The 21,040-nt window shown below is 39.4% G+C and overlaps 1 protein-coding gene across 1 annotated transcript in view; it reads left to right on the top strand.

The window, feature by feature from the left end:
• The window catches only part of LOC140241600 (uncharacterized), a 30,826-nt gene extending 12,108 nt beyond the window's left edge, over positions 1–18,718 (top strand). The window contains exons 2-7 of the mRNA XM_072321335.1: positions 13,418–13,620; positions 14,179–14,322; positions 15,132–15,270; positions 15,634–17,000; positions 17,884–17,961; positions 18,527–18,718. Coding sequence (XP_072177436.1) covers positions 13,418–13,620; positions 14,179–14,322; positions 15,132–15,270; positions 15,634–17,000; positions 17,884–17,961; positions 18,527–18,663 — 2,068 coding nt within the window. The 3' untranslated portion in view covers positions 18,664–18,718. The remainder of the gene's footprint in view (positions 1–13,417; positions 13,621–14,178; positions 14,323–15,131; positions 15,271–15,633; positions 17,001–17,883; positions 17,962–18,526) is intronic.
• Positions 18,719–21,040: the final 2,322 nt, after the last annotated feature.

Raw genomic sequence — 21,040 nt, 5'->3', positions numbered from 1 at the left:
TTCTTACTGCTATGACTGCATGTAACGGCATTGATGATGCCTGCCTCTAACGTCCTCTTTTGTCCACGCTCCTCCTTTCTCAGTCTTCACAGACTGAGCCCTAGGGGGCGCCAGATTGAACCCGTAACATTGATTGATATGTGCGACGTCTGCCAAGGTGTTACTTGTATGGAAGCAGGAGCCCGTCAAAAACACGGATATACGTCGCGTAGTAATTCGAATTGCTACGCGACGTAAATAATTACGTCGTGTCGTTATTCGAATTACTACGCGTCGTAATTCGAATTACTACGCGACGTAATTATTTACGTCGCGTAGTAAATCGAACTGCTACGCGACGTAATTCCGAATTACTGCTCAACGACTTAACGTCACGACATTAAATGAATTAGTGTCGTGTTGCAATTCCTAATGCTACACAACGTAAATAATTACGTCGCGTAGTAATTCCAATTACGACGCGACGCAAATAATTACGTTGTGTTGTAAATAATTACAACGCGACGTAATTCCGAATTACTACTCAACGACTAACGCAGCGAATTAACGTAGCGACGTTAAATCAACCAATGGGATCGTTCGTTATTTGCTCAGTGATGCATCACGGTGCACGTGCCAAAGGGCTAGCCACTCATTTCCTACAGCATGTTTGTCAGTATTTGGTTAGCGGATATGGCTTGAATACATATTTTCTGATACAATGTAGGCCCTATAATTTAGGTTTTAAACATTTCATAGGATTGTACTGTAAACGAAATGCGCATGGCTCGCCGTATAGCAGGGAGGTGGAAAGGAACTTCCACCTCCCTGCTGTATAGCCAGCTTCGGTTTATACCGGATTGCATGCGCTTCGTACTCCTCCTGGGTTTTTCACCCGCTATTACGAACGATCCCATTGGTTGAATTAACGTCGCTACCTTAATTCGCTGCGTTAGTCGTTGAGCAGTAATTCGGAATTACGTCGTGTTGTAATTATTTACAACACAACGTAATTATTTGCGTCGCGTCGTAATTGGAATTACTACGCAACGTAATTATTTACGTTGTGTAGCATTGGGAATTGCAACACGACACTAATTCATTTAATGTCGTGACGTTAATTCGTTGAGCAGTAATTCGGAATTACGTCGTGTAGTAATTCGAATTGTTACGCGACGCAAATAATTACGTCGCGTAGCAATTCGAATTGCGACACGACGCAATTATTTACGTCGCGTAGCAATTCGATTTACTGCACGACGTATATCCGTGTTTTTGACGGGCTCCTGCTTCCATATACTTGACCCTGTGAATGTATGATCACCCGACTTGCCAAAGTTGCTCTTACAAAGTCTGAAAATAAATATATATGAGTTTGCCACACTTCGTAAAGGGTGTGAACAGATTTTGTAAGCTAACAAGTATTAGCTATGGTCATGATATTGAGACATTACTTTGACACGGACACAAACTGCTAAGCGGGTGTCCACTTAGTCAAATACCTCGTGAATCTTCGACATCACTAATGTTTAATGTGCAATATTTATATTTTAGTAGGCTATCTCCAAGAAATTTGTGCAATTTCCTGTCTCAAGCCAAACTACCCCAGATCCCATGTATATGGCAGCATGTTTTACGAGTGTGAGGCAGGAATGGACGATGATAAATATCACATCATTCTCTTTCATTCTTTTTATAATATGTTGTATTCCAACGATTGATCAAGAAGATAATCGCATACTTGTAGAGCTTGTTTTTCTTATCAATCTAATTCAGAATGAAACCTATAGCTTTCAACACAAAGTGAAAAGATCGTTATCATAAACAGCTTTCCTATGGCTGTACTGATGCTACAATCATTTTCCATTCCTTTACAATTGGCTATCGATTATTATGGGTTATCTCTCGGTTCCATCTTTATAAACATAATAGTCTGTGTGCATACCTGTAAACTGTTCTTTGAAAGCTACCAAAATTCATCAACATCCAAAGTCCGATACATGCCACAATTTTAGTCATACTGGGGCATAAACAGTGCTCCGTTTACTACCGTAAACTACACGTGTTATCAATCATTCCATATATCAAAGTGTATTTTGATCGCAATAGCTACTTTTCGAAAGAAACGTGCAGAGTCTCTGAGATGAAAACTCCAAGTCGTGTCTAGAACATTGTCGCTTATCGCACATGGTGAAGTGATATGGATGTACAAACACCGGCTCAGGCGAACGAAGCGACCAGGATAACGAACCTAGCGTCTTCGCCCGTTTAAAACAAATTGTAATCACTCTTTTAAAATGTGTCTCGCCACTTTCGAGATTGCAAAAAAGAAGAGATAATCCGTGCGAGAAACATTCCAGGAACCCATACGGGTCACAGCAACAAGATATCGTGATCTTTGGCTTCTGAGTGACATGCTAACAGTATCCCAGTCTCAAGGTCGCGGAACAAACACCAATCACAGCCGTATCGATCTAGCTAGTAGGAAGACGATACCAGTTCCATGATCCGTGTTTATTTAAGCCGATACATGATACACAAATCGACCTCGTGCACTTAAGGGAGTTACTCTAAACAGTTTATTGAGACACATTAGTGAGGTGCTGTGATTTTAGGTAAAGTCACAGCAATCTTATTGCCATCACTCACTGCACTGGACGACACCACGCCGGTCCCGCTGCTGTTGACTACCTTTCCTTCAGTAGACTCTCAACTCTCAGTACACTGACAAAAGTATGCCAAAGTTAGTGACGGGGGCTTTCATATACCATGGAGCTACATCTACCTCCATGGATATACTAATGTGATTCAAGGAAGCGTTTATGCGGACAGTCGTTGTTTCAGGTCGGTGTTAATTCAAAGGAGATCGTATTCTAGATGGAGAGGACATCACAGCTGTGTTTGCCCCATGGGGAAGCGATGAGGTCAGGGACAGTGATCTAAGGATGAGTGTGATGACACCCCTGAACAGTCGATCTCCCTACGCACCGACGCGAGCCAAACTAGCCTGGTCATCTCTGCCATCGTCACGAGATGGCAATGAGAATGGAAAGCAGCTACAAAACTTTACAAACAATATTCCATCGATGCCATCGAGATCTTCTCAATTGGGATCAGTTACTTTGAGATCGAAACCTTTCATCACACCTGGCACCTCCACAGCAGAAAGCATTCCAAAAATAGTAAATGTCGGTGAAAACAAGTAAGTACGAGGAGAAACGCTTACCAAATAAAAACAATCATGTTTATTAAGTATCCCGGGTGCTTAATCGTGATACTTCCCTTCAGTAGTTATTCCGGAGCTTGTGTAGCAAACGATTAAAAAGACAATAATAGTCTCCAAACAAATTGTTATCTTTCTGACTCTTTTGTTGACATATCAATTCTTTGGCAATCTCCTAGTCCGTCAAGGCAGCGAAAAAATCAACTTAAACTTTGAACCGAAAGCCTCGCCACTCGAGTACTTCAGCAAGTTCTTTGTGTTTTGACTGCTTTCATTTAAGCAGTGATGACATTAAGTTTTGTTTCTGTAATCAATGTTTATGAATATTATGGAAAATACAAAACTTCTATCAATGATGACATAATGACATAATATGCATGCTCCTCGCTCACAGTTCGAGTAGTAGTATATGCTGAACGACTTCGATAGGTACAGGCCTGGGGAATCAACATGACAGTGTTTTGCGGTGTTTGCTATACCATGTCACTAGTCGAGTGACCGAAATGGCCTTACAATAGTTTACATAAAATCTTCTCCTGTCTGAAAGCTATATTTTGTAGAAGGATTAAGATTGCGTATAAAGAACATCTCCTGTCGCTCTCTGGCCGATTCTGGTTTTCTTTTGCGCCTTATCTTTAACAAGCAGTTTTGGTTGAGTATAGATCTTGACACTTTAGATTGCAAAGTTGAGGGTTCAAGGGAGATCTGAAACACACACATACACACGCACAATATTATTTATGTTGCGAAGCTACAATGGTACTCCTCGTCCAAAAACCCAAATTACTGGTTTCAAACAAAAACAAAAGCACACACACACACACACACACACACACACACACACACACACACAGCTCCTTGTGTGAATTGGTTGAAGAGTGTGCAAAGCATTTTCGACGAACATGCAAGCAACATTGCCTCTAACAGAACGTGAATGTTCAAAACAAAAAATCTTCAACAACAACAATTATTATACCATAATTTTGCTATCTGAAAAGTAAAATGCCCTTCAGTGTTGACGCTAATTTTAATATAGAGTAAAATCAGACAAAAGAATGGTAGAATAGTAGACCCATCAAATCGGACGTAGAATAAGAATTTAAGGAAATTAAGGCCCATATGTTATCATGAAACAGTCATACTGCTTATACTTACTTATCTAAATCATAAGACGTGATGTCATCCCTACACAACTCTCATATTCATCTGCACACAAATCTTAACGAATTTTGAAAGATAAATTCAGAAAGACTTTGATTTTTTTTCTGATGAAATCTAAACCAATAAATGATATCGATATCATAAAATGACTGGAGAATATCTAAACAACCAATCATCTATAATTTTTAACGGGAGAGGTGTGGGTAATACACCTCTCTCTAATACACTATTAACCAAAAGTCTGTTCTTCGTAATATTTTTGGATGTTCTGTTATGACGTCATGATGTCATCTCATCATCATAAAGTGATTACGATCAATGTGACTTTTTTGGTAACAGTCATTTAAACTATGAAATTATGTGAGTCTTTGTTTGAAGAAAAGATGAGTTCCAGAAAAGTGCAATATTCACTCTGTCAATTTATGTTTTGAATAATAGTCAACCTACACATAAACGATTTATGGTTGTGATTTTGTATATGTATAGAGGGGAATGAGGACCTAAAAACCATAGAAGTGCTTTGCTATATCAGATTTCTGGCCAAATCAAGGTACAAAAACAAAATTACCTTGCTATAGGTTTTGTTATATTCGACCTCTTTGTCACGAGGTTCCACTGTACAGTGGACTCCCGTTATAACGAAGTCATCGGGACCAGCAGTTTTCTTTCGTTATATCGAAATTTCGTTATAACCGAACAAAATAATGATAAAAAGCACAGAGTGGATAACGTTGCGGCCCGATTTTTACTTCGTTGTTACCGGAATTCCGTTATAACCGCGTTATTTAACGGTAGTAGACTGTATAAGCTAAACAAGTACGTAGGAACAATTTGTGCTTTTTGTGCTCCGGCCGAGAAAAGCACAAAGAGAGGAGTACAATGTATGCGCAGAACTCTGCTGGAGTTATCTATCACCTTTCCTTCTTCTGTCAGTCCGTTGGTCTGTCTGTCTGTCAATCTCTTTGTCTCGCTTTGTGTATCTATTAATTACGCAAAGCATTCTTTGGCTCTTCACGTTGTCGGACTTTGTGTAATGTGTAAAAGGGATGAAGAATAACGAGGAAGAGAGGTTGTGGAGCGCGCATTTCTTCTCTGCCAGCGTGCTGTATCCTAGCAACGAAAGACAGTTCCTTCGCTCCTACTTACTCACAATTGCCAGATACCTTTTTTATGTTCTGTCATTTTATATTGCTTTATATCCAAGAGGCTACACATCAGTTAGCATAAATGTATGTAAATAGTGTGTATGTGCGTGTGTGTGTGTTTGTGTGTGTATGTATGAATACATGAGATGCCAAATGCATGTGTGCAAATACAACAATTGACAAAGTTGTATAGCAGCTTTTCAGAATTTTCCGGCTATCGCGCACACTTTGCAGTCATTCAAGCGAGAGAAGCAATGCTTTCAAGCACTATAAACACGATAAACAATCACGAACCCCGCCGCTCGTTGCCATAGACTCTACCAGTAGCTACCAGTATTGTCAGCCAACATGTGGCGCTTTTCCTCCCTTTGAAGCAGTTTGTGAAAAGATGACATTTGCTCTTCGTCACGCTCTGAAGGATCTTGCAAACACTGGTGCGATCGATTTGTGTTCCCCTTTTTCTTCTTCTGAAAATCCTGCATTCCCCAGAAAAGACTTGTACTTCACCAACCTGACAACGTTGAACCACACTGTGATGAAGCTCTGTGTATAATGGATAGCCAGTTGGACTGGATATTTAGGCAAGGTCAAGTGTGCGGAAATCGTTGGACTTAACTTAATTTGCTGGCTTTTACACTGCGGGACGGACAACGTACTGTGCATCTTCAAACTGCTTAGCGCTACATATACACTGCACACTGCTGCAAGTTTGGATGTATTAGACGTGTTATTATCAAGTTTTATCCATGCATCCCAGGAAATTTTACGTCTCAGACAAAGGGAGATAGAGCAGACGATGTCGTCACGACTGGGATTGCGCGCAGATGTTGCACAATCATGACAATTTGCGCTAGGAGAAGGCAAAATAATTATGTCTCAACGCTGGACCCAACATTTGGACTTTTGATGAGTCAGTGTGGGTTTTAGGAATGTGGGACGACTGCAGCACATTGCTGACTACAACTCTTGATATCTAATGACTGTTAAAAGAGAAAGTATAGTCTGGACTGTCATACCCAGTACAGAACTTAAGGATTACTGCAAATTTTGCAGCAACATATCAGGGAAACCTCTTACCCTAAATGGTAAAATATTGCCAAGTCAGCTGAGCGAACAAATCAACATTTTCGAGGTTTGTGCGAGTCGTGATTCAATGACGTCGACAAATTTTATTCAATGTTTGCTGACCTGTCATGAATCTATTTGTCCGTCCATTCAAGAGCTTATCCTTGAACCAACTAATATATAGTCTGAGCGAAACAACTTTAATGTGAAAGTGATTATATTTGTTCAGATATTTCAATTTATGGCATGTACTGGCACAATCAAAACGATATTTCAAAACTTTTTGCATGAGTGTGTACAACTTTCAGAATCGATTTTAGTTGACCAAAATATTCACAAAATTCGATGTCTAAATATTTGCAAATTTCCTGTCGGAGTCTAATAGACACTGATGACTGAACGTAATTAGCTTTCCGTGTGAGAGTAGATAAAAGAGAGTTATTTTTTGCATATAACTTATCGTTTGTCAAAAATCATAGACTTTGAACTCTATTTGCGGCTATATTTGCCTGCAGAAAACTGATTGAAGCTGATTCAAATTGACTCAGGCAACTTGGTGGAGACGGACAGAATGTGGCTCAGTGCTCTGGACAGAAAAGTAGAAATCCTTGGCAACAGACGTACATTGTTTCGCTCGCTTATTACAAACAAGTCGAAATTTGTCTCTTGGACCTTTTCTGTGCATGATCTATCAGATCGAAGAGCATTACAGAGATCAGAGAGACAGTTGATTACTTACCCTGGCTTTTCTGCGTCCTCTGTATTGCTGCTTCACAATGCTTCACTCTGCATCAATCAATAACTTCCTAACCATCCTTCTAAAATTTTCTCATCCGAAAAGCCACAGTGCATAAGCCTTTGAAGCAACCATGACCACATTGTTTGGACATGGGCATTCAACTCAGAATTAAGTTAGTTGCAGTGTTTCTAACGATGTACTAAGTCGAAGTGAGATAAAGTTTTGACATTAATTCGGGAGCCTGCATGATGATTTGACAAAACACGCCTTCCCACACTTTAAAGAGTTGGAAGCAAACTTGTGCTTGTGAAGGACGTTTATTACATTCGTACCTACCGAATGAAGACTGTGATGAAGTCAATACTAAATGCAAGGACAACACGACAGTAAGCCCACCAGCATGACGCACCCAGACCTCACGGGGACGGCGAGGGATGAGGCCAACATGCATTTACCGAGGTAACGTTGCAGTGGATATTGAGGTGGTCTCCACCTAATCGGGGGTTTTAGATTCGTAAACTTAAAACAATACCAATATCTGAAGTCCGAAGTGTCCTTTGAGGATCACATGGCAGATTTGTGAACATTGACTTTCATTACTCTTTTGACTGGTTAATGTTCAATGACAGTCATGGAATGAACTCATGATTATAAAGTCTGTGTATTTGGGTGTCTGATATTCATAAAAAAAGAATTGAGGGGCAAGAAATGGGTCTTTCCAAAAGGGATGGCGAGAGAATAAAAACAGGCAATAAATGAAGAGAAGGGAAAGCTAAAAAAAAAAAAAAAAAAAAGCTGAGTAGTCAGAAAAATAAAGGATATACCTCGTAGGGGCCAAAGAGCTAATCCCCCGTTCATTCAGAAAAAAAAAAAGGACCAGGTCTAGTGCTCAATCCACTTACATAAAACCGCTCACAATCTTAACATCTGGCACTAAGAGCAGCGTACATGTCCTTTCTATCATTCATTTACATTTTCCCTTGAATTCCAATCTTAAGTACCTTCTGCAACACTTGCTTTAGATGAGTCTGATGTTTGAAGAAATAAAGATGCCTCATGATCCGATTAAAACAGAGAGAGATAAAAAAAAGTGATTCAATAGTCAATCGAAGGATACATGCATCGCGGTATATCACTCCCCCCCCCCCCAACAATGAGAGCTGCTGATTACGAGGTTCAAAAGATGATGAACAATTAAGGGCACGATTCGACTGTCAATGTGCGCCTCCCCTTTCATTCGTAACCATGGAGGTAACTATAGCTCACACGCCACGGGTAATCCGAGCAGCGTTTTTGTCCCTGAATGGTTAGGCCTTGAACATGCCGAAAAGCTGACAACTCTCTTTTCTGTTTTCCTGTAGCACAATAACATACTCCATAACAATCACATAGTAATACTATGATAGTTACGGATTCGAGATGACTCCACTTATTCACATTACAAATTAAAGTAATATATAACTGCCATTTGACGCAACGCATAAATGAGTTGGACGATTACAATAACTAACTTTTCATACAAAGTTGTATGCAGAATGGACACAATTTTTCTTGTCAGTGTGAAAATTGTTCAAACTCACACGACATTGATTAATTTCCTTGTATAAGGTACCAAACAGCTAGCACGAATGACCTTGCATAGTTTCTTTTTTATTTCTTTAGTTTTTGTTATTTTTATCGTCCGTTCGGGATCGAAACAGTACAATTTTACTCAATTTGTAAAAGCGGACAGCAAGTTAACATAATCATAACCACGCTCCCCAAACAAACCCCAGTCTATGTGATTTCAATGTCTTCATTTCTTGTTCGTCTGCCTCTCCGTATACAGAACGCTCAATCTTACAAATTCAACTTTCTGTATATTGGATGCACACTGTATATGGAGTACATTCAAAAGTTTGGGTTGTGTGGATTTTTTTCTTTACCGAACACATTGCTTAATTCGTCCTTTGAAACCATGTATAATAAGATTTTTTATTTATTTATTTATTTTTATTTTTTTTTTTACTGAAGTACTACCAACCGAACAAGAAACTGCGTGTTTTAAAGCGGAAGAGGTCTGGTGTATATTCATCGTTAGGAATCATGTTAACATCACCCGCCATGCGGCGTTGCTTGGCAAGGACGAAAAAGAAAGAAAGAAAAAGAAGTGGAATAAATTAAAACGAAACAGAAGAAAACAAAAGTACAGGCAACCAGCTGAATCCATTGAACTACACGTTGGCATGAAAGAAAACCGTCATCTTATCTCTTGCCAATCGCACGTATGTATGACAAACAAAAGGAACAACAATTTGCAGCAGAAAATCTTCTATAATCTCACCGAATCCAAAGAAATGTCGTGCGCTCTTTAGAAATGCTCAAATCCCACTAACAATAATCTTAAGTATATGCATTCTGTATGGAGCCTGGCCTAGGGGCCAGACTTCTATTTTGGTTCCCGTGGAGGAACTGTCGTAGTGTTTCTGGCAAGTCCCGTCTGGCAAAAGCCTTTTTATTTCATGTCTCAACTGCCGTTGATAAAAACGTATCTTACGTTTTGATGCTCATTGTTATTGGTCCCAAACGTCAGGCATGTCATGGTATGTAGAGTCTTTATTATATACCTTGTTAATTACTTCTTTTCCACTTAGGACGCAGATGAATAAGCTCACAACTAGATTCCGCTCGCTTTTCTAAGATGTTGCTTTCTCGACAACTACAGAGGAATCTCGTATGAAATCAAGAAACTTGTCCTGAAAATTGTTCCTTGAAAATTTGGTGACGTTTGTAGTCAGTAGTCAGAAATGTGAATAAAATACTAGAATATCAGGAATTGTTGGAAAAACTGAAGGTAATGGCGAAAGTCATAGAAAGCAGTGAAAACCCTAGGCTGGCTTGCACGTTTATTGAACGATGTAAGAAAGTCATGCCACCTGGTATGAGTATTATTGTACCACTCGCGTTGATACTCCCTGATGTTCTCTTCTTTCCCTTACTGCGTCCATCTTTTCTCGTGGAGTTATTATCTTGTTAACCGGACCTTGTCCATTAACCTTTCAATATTCCTTGTATCAGTATGCATGTACCATCACTTCATCAAAATGCGGTTACAGAGAGCTCAGATACATTTGGGGATGTTGTGTGTTTGGTCATGCCCCATTCTGTAGACGACATTATAGGAAAGTTATTGAAGAATGTGTAAAAATGTGTTAAGCTTCGAGGCTATTGAGAAAATACACACACAAATAGAACGCATACTAGCCATTCTGGTGGCAAACACACATCGCTCTTCAAGAAGGAAGTCGTTAGATAAAAAATAATCGTAAACATCACGTGGCCTAAACTTACCAGCCATAATAAAATGTGTAAAGATCTTACACGTTTGACTGCATGTTAACTGTAAACACCATCAATAGGAATGAGAACATTCCATATTAGAACGGTGCTTTCATTGCGGAAATTGTGTAGTGGTTAAGGCACGAATGGGACTGCGTCTGCGCTTTGGTTGTTTCATTCGATCTTTTTCATGTTGCTTTTGCGACATGAAAGCAATTATGTTATCTTTAAATATTAACGAGAATTACAAGGTAACTATGATTTTTGTTTTTGTCCAACTTGCAGCTATAGACATTTCAAGTGCCGTCTGTCACTGTCTTTTTATGGGCCTCATTAATAACCCTCCCGTCTTGACAAGTCGGCAAACCAGATTACATGCTTCATCGAAAGAAATATATCATTCAACGTATGTGTTCTCAGCGTGACAACGGAATATTGCTTATCATACGTGCAATGTATCGCGTGCAACGGATTACAATTGAGCAGCAGACGACAACTACTTGAAACATCTTGTCACTATGACAACGTATCTATGGTGATTCTACCCGAGGAGGGTCATGTCTTGCTATGAGTGACTCAGGTTTGTGTTGAGCCACGTTACCTTGAATAGTGAGCTTACAAATACAAAAAAAAAACAAAAAAAAAAAAAAAACAACACACATATATTTTTTTCTTTTAAATCAACCGCCGTGATACATCAGAATTTGGTGATTGTTGTGAGTACAATTGATTTTTTTTTTCACCTCTTGCAATCCGAATGGAAATCACAAGAGTTGTATTGCAGCTGCACCATGAGCAACATGCATTGTGATAGGTATACAAGAAGGAACAACAAAGACGAACTAATCTGGCTAACAAGCAATATAGACGGAGGAGGAGGAGGAAGAGGAGAATGAGCAAAACGAAGATGAGGGGAAGAGAAACACGAATGTCAGTTTTCTTCACGCATAAATTAACCTCTTTTATATATCTGGCTCTGAGAGGAGAGGTGATTGGGTGAGATTTTCGTAGTATATAGGTAGTGTGTAGAGAGAAAATTTGGGAGTGATCAGGATCGAGGGGCTCTTGAGTGCCTTATATTGGTCCTGCAGTAAGGATTTTCTGCACTTGTCACGCTTCCCGTTGCGCCAGTAACGCTCTGAAGGGCTGCCTCTGGCAGTGAGTTTACCTGCACGTTATAGGCATTTCACAACACATCGAGGCATTTTATTGTGGTTCCTCCTGATTTCTTATTGATCGACCAACCGCTCTGGGAGACAAAAGCGGGACAAAAGAGCGTAATAGCTGCAAGCACTTATTCCTTCTAGTATTGTTTGTTTTGCAAATTACACTAATTGCGTGCGAAACAAATGAAGACAAAGCAAACGATCCCAAGTAGATAGGCGTCCAAACAGTCTTTCATTCCTCCTTCTGGATGTTTTCCGTCACACTTTGGGAGTGATTAAATTCCTCTGCACATCTCAATTGTATTGGCATCTTGGCATAAACTGAGCTATCACTTAATATTAGGCTATGTTGCAATGACTGACTGAGAAATATTCTCCGCTGATATTTAGTTAAAAATCATCTATAACCAAGAGAGGAGACGTCCTCTGTCTGTTACTTGGGTACATAAAACATTAGATGTTTGACGTGAAATGGTAATTAGAGACGTGCGAGCGTTTCTGTCGTTTGGCAATAGACTCTGAAGAGGCAGCACAGCTTGTGTCAATATCAATCAATATTGTGAGCTTGATGGCCATGGACTTGCCCCAAAGGTCCGCGTCATTGAAAGTAGAACAATGTCAACAATCAACTTCTTCCGCGTCCATGACAACGAGTTGTTTGCCCAGAAGGTCAATTAAAACAAGCGTTGGTCAATGGGAATCCATACCCCCTCTCCCCCACCTCTCTCCCCTCTCTCTCCCTCTCCCTCTCCCTCCCTCCCTCCCTCTCTCTCTCTCTCTCTCTCTCTCTCTCCTTCCTGTCTCAACAATCAGAGAAACAAACAGAAAGAGTGGAATTGAATGGTTTGTGTTCTTCAAAAGAATTGTAAAGAAGTTAGAATGCATAATAGCTGTCTACCGCCGAGGCGTGAGACACAGCGATGTATTTAAATGAATCACGTAAAAGCACAAACACTATATCTTCAGATGTTTTATCGATAAATTTTGTCCAGGAAGCATGCCTTGACTGATATGTGGCATGTCTTGTTTCCTTTTGTTTACTTATAAGTATCATTTTTGTTCGTATGTTACACGTGGTTCATTCTGGATGTTTCTACAATGAAAGATATTGTGTCACTTCCACCAGCGACAGAGGAAGCATCTCTTTTTGAAGGAATAGAATTTAACTTCGAACAGTAAACAAAATAAAACATCGAAAGTGCATCTAGTACCAACTATGGAAATAACAGGTTATATAGCAAATGTTATGCGCAAATGGAAAAACACACAAGCAAAAATCAAGAGCTATATATTTCCATTCAATGAGTTGTCATCTCTGAATTTCACATAAGAACTTGATAGTTTGAAATGAAAGATGGCTTCAACTTCAGTGTAGACTGAAGGTTTGAGGCGATTATTACCCGACAGTCTAAAATATTTTCTGCTCATACTGCCCAGACGATACTGACACTATCATGCAAGGATATGGAAAACAATCATCATGATGCTAAAGTATCACAACTGTTTGTGACATACGATTCACCATGCACGCCACATTATCATGATTTAGGTTTTCATATTTATGCGACCAATCAGTTGATTAATTGTCCATGTCTTTTCTTCTCTTTCAATCCATTGTTAGGTTACAAGGAGGCGGGGCCGTGAAATGGAAATCGGTCCAAGAGAAGAAGCGCCCTCATCATCCATCGTCCATACAGCTTCCCGCTGTCTACGAGACGTGGAAGCAGCCGTCACGACTTACTCGTCGAAAAGCCAAAGCTGCAGCAGCGAGTCGACGCACGACGCGTAGTGTCCCCTCGCTGTCACGGCGAGAAGATTCGGACGGTGAGTGCCTCCTTACCTCACACGCATGTACACATCCACATTTTATGCCTCAATTATTCAATCAAATATACATAATCATACCGCTTATTTAGCACAGGCTTGTGTTTTCCCCCATACATGCAATGGAATACAGATTCTTATAGTTTGCCATTCACTAAACGTCCTCATATTACTCATTATATCACTGTAACAACTTTGAACTGCGGCATGGCATTTTCCTCTCATCAGAAAATCATACATGAAAAAAAAAATGATAGAATTGCTGTAAGAGAATCAATGAGACCAAAGAAGGAGGAACATGAGCGAAATCGACACAGACATCCACACAGGCTTTGCAAGAGTTATCAGTTTGTCCAATGTTACCTCGATATAATCAGATTTTAGCAGCTCTTTTTTTCAAACGGACGTGGAGTTTTCTGTTATTGTGACGAATGAGACCCAAACACAAGCGGTGCATGATCGCACAGTAGTGAGTATATACTAACAAGTTATACCCGTCCTATATATGATAACCATCATACGATATTCAAAGACATTTAATAATCTTTGCATGTGCAGGTCCCAGCAGGACCGTAAGTTCCGCTCCTCCCTCAAAGCCCGCCCCTAACGACCACGACAAACAATCGTCTGACGGCGCAACTCTGAATGACAAGGGCGGTACCCCTCCCAGACTCCCCAAGCTTAACACGCTCGTCAATGGAGGTAAATACAGTGTATCACGATGCTTACCCCTAACCAGCTACATTGCAGATTTAATCACCCAGTGCTCGTTTTATTGCTATCATAGCATCGTCTGAAAAAGTGCTTTTATCCTTACACCAAGTAACATTCAGCGCCAGTTAATGAAGTACAACTGTGATTTCACTTATCGTCATGGATGATATTCTCTTCTACGTCCATCTTCCTTCACTTCATAGCATCGTCTTCTATCCCTTAACCTTACATTCCCCTCCTCTTTCGTCTGCTCCTGTTTCTTCTCTATGGTAATCTCCTTTGCCTTTTAATTTCCTTTTTCTTCTTCTCGTTCCCTTGATCTATTATATCTCTGTTCTTTCTCAGTCTACTAAAACTTTTTGGAATGTTAAACGAAGGATGCAGTCAAGAATGAGATATGTACGTCGTTTTTCAATCAAACAATTACCCAGTTCTTTCTCACAGTAACACATTAACTGTGTGGCATCGCGAACAGTATAGAATGATGTATGATATTCTTTCTAATCCTTCAAAGCAAACAAAATAAAAACTCAGGAAAATTGTCTATATGTATTTTTAAACAAAAATAATAGATTTTGAAAGACACTTTGATCAACAGAGACAGATCGATTACTGATATTTTTAATCACTTTGAAGATCTAATATATGAGTCATATAAGGATTAATATTATAAACGCATTTGCCCGTACCTAAACAATGAGCAGCCAAATTTTTCACAGTCTCTATCCTTTGAAGTTGAGTTTCAGCATTGAGGAAAGTCAGCCTTCATCACTTATCCTCACTTTTGTCTTCATCAGTGAGTTCAGATTCATCCAGTGAAAGTCCCACGGTACCACGTGACCACAGCAAGCCGAAAGATCGCGGAAAGAAAACATATATACCAGTGTCCAATGGCGAAAACTCGGTGAATGCCACTACTACCCGTGACAAAGAGAAGTGAGTTTACGATTTCAGTACTTATTTGCTTGTTCATGAAAAGTTTATATGAAGCAGATTGTTAAAATCAATGCAAAGTAGAGATGATATTCCTTTGTGAGATCGATTTCAACTTAGAACTTATAAAGCTTTACTAGGTACAGCTGGTCCACTGGTCACCTTCAACGGCGAACTCTGATTATCGGTGAATAGCTCAGGATTTTTTTTTTTCTTTTTGATGTAGACATTTTCCATAAAAATTATATTTAGAAAATAGTCTCATGCAAATCAAATTCACCGAGAGCATATCTCAAGTAAATCGCGTAATATAGTGTTGGCGTTATGTTACATTAATTTCTTATGTTACTTTGTATATCCTTTCAGGTTACCCAAACCCTCAAAGAAAGCAGAGATTCAGCATGCCAATGATGATGCAGTATCACCGAAAAAGAAAGAGACTAAAATTACTTCACTCGAGAATGAAAAGCCTCAAAGAGCGATAAACAACGAAAAGACTGTGCATGAGGCTCGACACAAAAATTTATCAAATCGCGATAAACCGGAGAAAAATGACTCGGTTCCAGAAAAGACAACTACTATATCAGTGAAGCCACATACAAAAACGTCTTCAGCTGCCCAACTCAAAACAAATTCATCACCAACTGATGATAAGCAAACCAAAGCGATACCTCCCAAACATGTGTCTGAGAGCAAACGTCCTCAGGTAGCTCTAGAAAAGAAGAGAGAAAAGTTAAAACCGAAAAAAGACGGTAACCCTAAGGAACATTCCGATGCACATGGTATCGACAAGCAAACTCTCAACAAGGCTAAAACAGAGAGCTCAGTCTCCGTAGGAGCCATAGCTAGGAGCTCTCCTTTGCGGACGTCTGATACTCGAGATAGATCGACACGTCGTGTGAACGTGAGATCGAAGTCCGATATTACGAAGCGAAAACCACCGCTCCTACGGCGACAGACCAAACACGGACACTTCACCGCTAGCGGAGAATTCGTCACCGCCAACGACGATGGTGAGCAAAGCGAGATTAGCGCAGTGACGGCAGCCACGAAAGACACCAAAACATCAACAACATCTCGAAGAAGCCACGCAAGCAACGCATCGTCAGGGGTAAAGACAAAGGACGGTGCAAAGAAGCCGTTTAAGAGGCGACCAGTCATCATCACCAAAAAGACGCTCGCGCGGCAGAAATTTTACAACTCGGTCTACAACAATCAGCGATTCAAGCTGCAGCGACAGGTGATCTTCCTGAAGAAGGTGGAAAATGCTCAGGAAAAGATTCATGACGACAGAGTACGGCAGGCACAGGTACTGGAGAAGCGTAAGAGCGAGAGCATCGTCAAACAATATCAAGCCCTAAAGCACATTAGGGATCGATTCGACGAGGAACAGGTCAAGCGGTTTTCACGACAATACGTGTCATGGCGGAGTGTGGAAACCGACCGTTTGAAAAGAAACAGTGTTGCCTACGGCCTGCCTGACAATATATACGAGGATCGGTACGACAAGACTCTCAAAGAACTCCCGACCATCAAGAAGGCACCACAGCAAAATTCTGGGGACAAAAAGTTTTCGCGATTTGCGAGATGGGTGAAGAATATCAAAAAGTTTGAACTGATTCTAAAACCCAACACCGGTGCCGGTTTGGAGGACTCCCTCCTGCAAAGCACAAAGGGGGCGCTCGTCGAAGGCAAGGATATTGTCGAGCTCCATGACTCAAGTGAAGACGGAGGTAAGATAAAACTGAACTTTTAAATATTCAATTTTTAGACAATTCAGTTGTGAAAGTCTGTCTTTCTCCCTCCTAATCAGAGAATTGTCGGCATTAAGTTCTATACTGTCATGACTGTATAGGATTGTAAACACGAACTCAAAGTGACAGGACATATAAGTTCGTGATCAATGACAGAAAGTTTCCAGAAAATATCGCTTCATTATCAAATGAACAAGTGTTTTTATCACGAATTACAACGAATTTGTGAATCTCAAGTATATCAACAATCCTTACTGTACTCGTATTTACGTACACGTTGTGCTATGATGTACAATTGTATTTTCTATTTTGGAGTATGCCGCAGCAGAAGTATTATCAAAGATAAAGGTATAGTGACGAGTCGAAGACGAGTACAATTTATGTACGTAAATACGAGTACATTTTATAGTTGTACCTTGCGGCCCCTCATATCGGAAGAGATGGGGGTGTGAGAAGAAGTACTGCCTGAAAGTATGTAAAGAGATAGCTGAGGCCCTAAAAAAAATCCTTTCGTTATACATGTACAAAAACTGTATTCGTCATGTGCCCCGTTCATCTTGAAAATTGCACCGCACGAAAATATGCACTGTATTTTTTTTGTAATCTCGATGTGCTTATTTTACCCTGTCAAAACATCCATATGTTGTAGATCATGCGATTTCGTTTCTGAGTACATTGTGTATGGAGAAAACATTCATGTATCTGCACAGATTCTGTTGATTATGACTGTTACAACGATGCGTGCAAATTTCCGAAACAGACAGGACTTTCTATCTTTATTGTTCCAATGCACTTTTAAAAAGGGAAATGTTTAGTTTGATACCAAAATGAATGTCCTCTGTGTTTCTGTATCATCCCATAGGTGGGCGGACGAAACAGGTCATGGTGCGAAATGTTCTAGGATCAGCGCGACGTCTTCTCAAAGCCACTCAGGATATGGGTAAGTTATGAGCATTGCATTCTGGTCCCGTTGGTCCCATCTAGCCCCGACAGGGGGTCAAAATGCTATGCCATTTGTATCCTTAAAGGGGGTATCTCTATAAGAATGTGGAACAACTTAGTATAGTGTATGGTTGACCGCCTGGAAAGGTGGGGGGGGGGGGGGGGGGGAGGGGCTTCCAACACGTAGGCCCTACCTGGTCCCACCCAACATTTCTGGTGACATCCAACACACCTAATTTCATCATACCTATATAGTGCCCTGAATAAGCACCATGCAAATGTTGAAATGCACTAAAAATGAAATGAATGATAAACGAGAAAAAATACAGTGTCCAGCCATTCTACGCTTGAAACGATACCGATCAGAATACATTGTACCTGGTAGATCATCTAGTGATTTGTATCAGCTCTTGGACGTGTAAGTTTTTTTGACTCGCCTTATGTTGTAATAATATGTTCTCTCACCAAAAAAAAAGACTTTATTCTAACATGGAATCACCAGTTGAATTACTGGCTAGTGCGACTTATTTACTCGTTTATTTTTTTTTTTCTCTTAAAACCAGACGCAATTAGTGAAGTTTCAGATGAAGCCGACGAAGATGAAATGGAGAATGCCCGGCTTGGCATCACTGACTTCGACATCGACGACGACGACTTGTCATCGCTAGATTTGAGCGACGACGATGAGAAGGGGAAATGAATCAGCATCCGTATGAATGTCTGTTTTGTCATCAAGATGACGTCATTAGTGCCAAAAGCATTATCCTGTATCATTAGATGCTCGTTTTTGTAATAGGTCGTATATTTCATAAGATAATCTTTTCTAGTGTGACAATCATGCTGTGTTTGATTTCTTTAAGTTGTATCCGTCCTTCACATCCACAACATTCCTTAAGTGTAACTTATCCTCGACAGGCTGGTCTCATAGCTGAATTCGTAGATCTCTTCTTTCTTGCCTATGTGAGTCTATTCCTCATAAGATACTCTTTGATATATTCATATGTATTTTTTTTTTCATCGGAACTCTGTTTTTTTTTTTAATAAATAAATGCATAAATAAAGAACTTGTGTGTCAACAAAGCATCACTGAATATGGGTGGTAAGGTATAATTCTCTGACTTCACACAAAGTAGATGCAGATCTTGTCTTTGCTATCATATCCACATTTCCGAAAACACAGGATGTACTGTATTAACATGTGAGACAACTCTTTGCACTCTTCAGCCGAGTGCCCAACTCTTGAAAATATGTGATAACGTCCAGGGAATTTTCAAAGTTTTGAAAATCATACAGAGTAAATATGGTTTGTGATAACAGCATTGATGATTATCTGAGTGGATATGAACGCGATATTCCCATATGATTTTATTTAGTATATCTCGGGAAAAAAAAAAAAAACACCTCTGTACATGTCCTGTAAACTTGTTTATTTGAAACCTGCTGACATACCGCTATCTATAGAAATGCGCTACAGGGTATTTTAAGGGTTCTGAGTAAGTGCCAGTATTTGATTTTCTGCATACAGTTTGTTCCCTCCAACTCTAAATATCTCTTGATAGTTGGAACTCGCATTACATATTATACTGTGTACTATTACAATATTAAACCAAAGAAATCTATGATTAAACCAAATTCGTTGCAACTAAAATGTTATATAGCACTTTGATAAGCAGCCCATGTGTTTTTTTTTAACTTATTTAAAAGATTCATTTGGATTCATTCTCTTTATAGTTGGAACTACGCATTATATATCATACTGTGTACTGTTACAATATTAAACCAAAGAACTCTTTGATTAAACCAAATTCGTTGCAACTAAAATGTTATATAGGACTTTGATAAGCAGCCCATGTGTGTGTGTGTGTTTTTTTTACTTATTGAAAAGATTCTTTGGATTCATTGAGACTCACATTGTTAAAACATGCATGTTTGTAGTCGTGGAAGGTTTTAACGGGATGAGCTGCTAATACTTTTTTCCTGACGTAGCACTTCTAGTAAAAATTGAAATTTGCGTGAATAACTGGCTCTAGCTCTCCTCATAGGGATACAGATACAACTCTATACATGTACATGTTTATTGTTCTCAGTGAGCTACAGACTAGTGAGCTACAAATTAGTTAAAATTTATTCTACATCATCCAAATCAATATGATTAAAATAACACGTATGCTTCACAGGACATACAGCTCAAAGCAGTTCGTGTCTGCAACGGTTTCTTGTTTCTTAAAGCATTTCTTAACTCAAGGTGTGAAAGGAAAAGTGAGAAATGCTGTATAATAAAGGCAAAGGTACATTTTGTACTAGAATACACTGAAAAACGAAAAAATAAGAAACAAACAAAATTATTCAGAAGCCAAGATAAAAAAAAAAAAGTGAAATCAACCTTTAAAAAAAAATATATATATATAAAAAATCACTAGAATGGGGGAAAGAAGTATTGACCCATTGCAGTTCGATGAACAATTCTGAAGTTTATCCCAGTTCTCAATACATGTACTCTCAATGCTTTCATATCGGAGCTCAGCGAGACAAATGGGTCATTTTTATGTAAAGGCAACCTCTGATTACATAAACTTTGCATTCTCTTATAAAAAAAAAAAAAAACAAAGACTGCTTGTATATGTGTGTTGTGATTTCCCATGTGTGTGTCGCCCTATTTATGTCGAAATATCAGTTAGAAACATTATTGTTCAATTGGTAGGTCAATGTGTGTAAATGTTTGCATAGAACAAACTGACTTTGAATGTTTGTGTAGAATGCGAATCAAACATCAATTCAGGGGTGTGTAAATAAAAGAATCATATTTTGATATCATTAATTAAAACACTGCTGAACAAATCATAGTGAAATGTACATGTGTTTTGTTTCTATTAAATAAGACCAATGTGACATACTCGTATATACATATACGAGCAATTATACTTGTGAGAATGTGTGGAGAGAGAGATAGAGAGAGAGAGAGAGACAGACAGACAGACAAACCAAAGGAATAGAGGGGAGAGAGGTTGAAGGTCACAGCCAACAAAAACATTTCCAAAACAATAATTCAGAAAGTTACTTCTACCAAACCAAAAATC

Source organism: Diadema setosum, chromosome 18, assembly GCF_964275005.1.
Source record: "Diadema setosum chromosome 18, eeDiaSeto1, whole genome shotgun sequence".
NCBI lineage: Eukaryota > Metazoa > Echinodermata > Echinoidea > Diadematoida > Diadematidae > Diadema > Diadema setosum.
This window is presented reverse-complemented; position numbering and strand designations above follow the sequence as displayed.